Here is a 5,161-nt window from a genome sequence, read left to right on the forward strand (position 1 = left end):
TGGCCATTGCGGTAAAATAAGTATCCCCTCTCTATATCAATTATAGAGTTAATTTTTTTCAAAAATTCATATCCAATGATACCATCAAACGTTTTTAAATTTGTTAGTAAATAAAAAGTAGAGGTAGAATCTAGGACATTTTTTAAACATTGTTTATCAATCAGATTGACGCCATTGATTGATTTAAGCTTGAATGATTGGATTCTGTTGTGGGAGGATTTGGGTTGGGCAAATGGTTGCTGTCTCGCTTTTGAAGAGCATTGTTGGTGTAAGGATTCGCATGTTGCCGAGTAGAAGGGATACTACGATCGACTTCCATAGGAGTTGGTCTATTGTTATGATTTGAATAAGTGCGATGATTTAGCTGATTCCTAAAAAAAAAGCTGACTGCCCTGAGATGTAACAGGAATATTCGGCGTCTGCGAATTTTCTATGGCAAATATACGCGCAAAATCGTACCTTTTGTGGCTAGTTTCAAGCTCCTGAGCAACTGCAAGCGCAGTTAGAAGGTCCTTTGGCCTGGTGGAAAAGAGTATGTCACATAATGGTCTACGAAGACCCGAAACGAATACACGAAGTGCGTTTTCCCTTGCTCTGTCATTGAGAGCAGCGACAACTTCAGAGTTACCATTATGGGACATAATTTGCTTATTAATAATTAGCGTCAGTTGTTTATCAACTGTATCGTAATATTCAGCAATCAGCCTTGCCTCAAAATACTTAATTCATTTTCTAAAACATACAACGGTCTCTTATCCGCGTATGTCTGATCCAACCTTGCGATTATTGCCTTAAAATTAAGAACCGTGTTAAAGGAAGAAAGGGATATATTAGCTGAATCTGTAATTTTATTTCTGAAAATTCCCATAGCGACATAATATTTTTCTGAATGTTCTTTATAATAGCCCATAGCAAAATGAGCTGCAGTGCGCCAAGCAGGATACGCTGAAGCTTCCCCTTTAAATTCTGGGAGGGATTTTATTAAATCTAAACTTAAATTATCTGAACTAATTGTAGGATCAGTGTTTACCGGTAAGTAAGGTTCTCCGCTAGTTGGAATTAGCCGGTCAAGAGCTTGAGAAAGGCGGCAAATTTGCTCTGCCAATCCCTGCTTAATTTCTTCATTGCATTTTTTTCACTATTTCTATTACTTGTTCACGCGTAACACTCATTTTTAATCACGTAACTTATAAAACAAAATTTTCTTATTTCAAACCGAAACCGTATGCCCTTTAAAAAGGCACTCCTTAAGCAAGGACGTGGGTGAAAATAATTCAAACTCTTTACAGGACAAATTACTATGGTTTCAGCAATTTTTATAAAGAAACGAAAAAATCAAATTCAAAGAAGGAAATACTTAGATGCCAAASAAAATTAAATTTATTTTTAAATTTGCGCTTTGATATTGAAATTTTTCACTAATAATAACACTTAATCACCACAAGAAATAATCTTGAATAATTACTTACAAGTATTCTTTATGAAAATTCCTGGGTATGTTGAGATCTGATGATTGAAGCGAGGAGGATTGAGGAGGATCGTTAAGCCTTTGAAATTTTATAATTCCTTAATAATTTTTCAATTCGTTGATGAGGTCCTTAGCCTGCCGGGCTATCTTTCGATTTGAAATTATCCTTGTTGGAGAATCTGCTTACAATGAAGTATGATATTGCTTATTTACGGCAGGCCCCACGTTGGGCGCCAATTAAAAAAATCAAAGTCTTGTTCACTTCGGCAATCACATTTATTCTGATTCTTTTTTCGATTCGATACAAATTTTTTTTTTTTTTTTTTTTTAAACTAAGCCTACCAAGCCTAGGCAAATACCAAGTGGGAAAAAACAAGTTGTTGTTGATGGTGTCAGGTATGCGATCAGCGGACGCTTTCCATAGATTTAGTTACCGCAAGTTGATGTCGCTTAGCGTGCCGTGTGCAAACTTTCCAACGCAGCATGCCATTATCATACCTTTTCAATGAAGGTCATCCGCAACAAATGTTCGGACAGTATCAATTGCTAATTGTTGTTGTAGGGTGTCATTTACATATATGATCTTCTTTTAAAATTACTACAGCTAAGCGTAATTTGATTATGAATGATAATAATGAATAATCATTCAATGATGCCTTTAGGGGAGATGAAATGAGGGTCGATCCACTAACTTATACATACATTATAGAATTTCCGAAAAAAAAAATCGTTTGGAGATCGCTTTAAAATACCGCCATTTTATAAAAAGTGAATGATAAAGGTACTGTTTTTCGGCGAAACAAATATAAACAGAGTGTGTTCAGATGGGAATGGGTTATATTAAGAAACACTGAAGTATGGTGGCAGCAATATAATGTTTTAGGTGCATTGTTATGACGTGGTATCGGACCCATATTCAAAACTGATGGGCAAATGGAACGATGAAAGTCCGTATCCATTATTAACGACGTCATTCTGCCATTTGCTAATGGTAGCATGACCGTAACATGGATCTACTAGTCGGATAATGACCCGAAACACACAGTTTACGCACATAGCAATGTTTTCATGACAGGACATTTAACAAAAAATTAGGGAGCAAATGCCACGCTGATATCAAGCGGTAATCGACAATAATGGTTCTGCAAAAGAAAATATCGCCTTTATTCGAAAGGGTAACAAATAAAGCGTTGTTAATTAGGGCTAAGTTTCAAAATTAAACACGCAGATAAAAAATTAAGATATATCTTTCATATGTCGTTGTTAATTAGTTGCTGTTGTGTAAATGAATTGCTACATATTTTATGAATTTATAGGCTTATGCAGGAGGGCGTGGAACCAACTGAACTTGACAATTTAACAAAACTATTTGGTTTTCCAGTAGGCGCTGCTACATTATTTGATGAAGTTGGAATTGATGTAGGTGCTCACATTGCTTTCGATTTAGCCAAAGTAAGTTACAATGAAAATTAATTTATTAAAATTTATGTTTACATTCAAGTCAATTTTAATTTTATGTATTATATTAATCTGAAAAATATGCGCAAATATAAAATATTTATTTTACTTTATGCATTTTGTAGGCATTCGGAGAACGGTTTAGTGGAGGAAATTTAAATTTGTTGCAAGATTTAGTTCTAGCGGGATTTTTAGGTAGGAAATCCGGGAAGGGCATATTTATATACGATGGAACTAAAGGAAAGGGCAGTCGGCCTGTAAATATGGATTTCCTTACCATTGTAAAAGAGAAATATTCTCTTGTCTCAAAGGGAGCAAATACAACAGAAGATTTAACTATACGAATGGTAGCGCGTTTTGTGAATGAAGCTGTTCTCTGCTTAGAAGAAGGCATTTTGGATAATCCTTTAGAAGGTGATATTGGTGCTGTATTTGGTTTAGGATTTCCACCTTTCTCAGGAGGACCATTCCGTTGGGTTGATCATTACACAGCATCAAAATTAGTAGAAAACATGAAGTCATATGCTGATTTGTATGGCATCGCATTTAAACCTGCACAAACCTTGGTGGATATGGCGAAAGATTCTTCGAAGAAATTCTATCCAAACGCTGGATCGTCTAAATTATAAAAYAGCATACTAACTTGCACATAAGAAACCTTTATCTCTATATGGAAAAAGCAACATTATTGTCTGTAGAATAATAATTTTTTTACTTATTAAGTTTAAAATATATTCGTAAATAAATCGTAAAATATGCTCTAGTATAAGAGAATATAAGAACTCACATAAATTTTGTTATCTGAAGGGGTAAGAGGGTATGTGAGGTCAAAGCTTCTATTTTATAACTTCTCATTTACAACTAAAATGAAAGTCTGTTTTAAATTTTTGTACGTATATTAATTTTTTCTACCTTTAAATTTGTTTCGAAAACTTTATGCAATTTTAAACATAATGTTTTAATATGAGCATTTGATTCTTAACGGACTGTTCTAGTCTAACATTTTAAAATAAATATTTTTTTGTACTTATTCCTATTTTAAAGATGTTCCAAAATATCTCGTTAGAAGGATTTCTTAAAATTGAAGTTATTATCAAAGTAAAGACCGCTATATTTTTATTGTAACTCGACTGCTTTAGATCTAACTTAAAGCTTTAAAAGCGATTTTTTCGAAACTATTATTTTGCGATGCGATCGTCGAAAATTGAAAGTCGAAGTTAAGTTAGTTTTTTTTACAGAATGGCCATGAATAATTATTAAATAATTGCTAAAAAAGAGCCTGTAGGCTAGAATACTACAATTAGAGTCAAAATTGTATTTTATTATTTGTATGTTCGTTTACATATTTAAATAAAAGTCTTTAAAGTTTACTTTACCTAGTTTTCTCCCTATTTTTGGAGTGGTGTTATGTAAATACGTACAATTGTTATATATTGGAAGAAAAACATTCCTTACAATTTTGTTGTTTTATTTAAGTGTTTGTATCACATTATTAGGGTATCAATATAGTTGCCAACAACGTTTCTGAATTTTGGCGATAATCGCGGTCATATGAGATATGAAAGAGCATAGACCATCAAAAGTTACACCTAAAATCTTAAGATTGTTGACAGTCGGAATTTTGACGCTATTGACTGCAATATTAAGGCTAAGTTTGTACTCCTTAGTCCAGTTGCTAAATATTGGTCTTGGAGGGAGAATGTCAAGTTCAGTGCGTTTTCCTTTGAACAGTTGTCATCGATTCCATTCCCCGACTTAATATTGTGCAATCATTAGCGTACGAGGTTATAGAAACGTCCTCTAGTGGCTGTGGGAGTTTCCAGGTATAGAAGTTAGACAATAATTCTTCTCAATCTTGATTTTTTTCCTAGAAACAGTATGGAGTATTGACGACCGCTTATGTAGTTCATGGTTCACCTCTTCAGTCCTGGAGTAAGCGTAATAACTATGCCAAAGGCTTCTGACAAAGTCCAAGGCTACGAGGGTCGTACTCTCACAGGGTGGTTTCTGGTTAAGGCCACGAACTATCTGGGCGTTGATGAAGTGCTGTGGTGGATCAACGATTATACATAGCGGACTCGATCCGGTGAGCAATGGCCTCGTTCGAAAGATTCAAGTCTCCGGGAGTGGATGGCATCTTTCCAGCGCTGCTACAGCAGGGGGAGCAGTTTTTACTGGTTTTTTTTCACCTGATTCGGCTGCTGAGAGAAAGCCTCGCAATGGCGTACTTCCCCG

The 5,161-nt window shown here is 34.9% G+C and overlaps 1 protein-coding gene across 1 annotated transcript in view; it reads left to right on the plus strand.

The window, feature by feature from the left end:
• LOC108972541 (trifunctional enzyme subunit alpha, mitochondrial) overlaps positions 1-4,296 on the plus strand; it is a 17,191-nt gene extending 12,895 nt beyond the window's left edge. Inside the window, exons 4-5 of the mRNA XM_018939167.1 lie at positions 2,785-2,920; positions 3,052-4,296. Of these exons, the coding sequence (XP_018794712.1) occupies positions 2,785-2,920; positions 3,052-3,555 (640 nt within the window). The 3' untranslated portion in view covers positions 3,556-4,296. The remainder of the gene's footprint in view (positions 1-2,784; positions 2,921-3,051) is intronic.
• The last annotated feature ends 865 nt before the right edge of the window (positions 4,297-5,161 follow it).

The sequence above is a fragment of the Bactrocera latifrons genome, unplaced genomic scaffold (genome assembly GCF_001853355.1).
Source record: "Bactrocera latifrons isolate USDA-ARS-PBARC rearing strain unplaced genomic scaffold, ASM185335v1 scaffold_402, whole genome shotgun sequence".
Taxonomy (NCBI): domain Eukaryota; kingdom Metazoa; phylum Arthropoda; class Insecta; order Diptera; family Tephritidae; genus Bactrocera; species Bactrocera latifrons.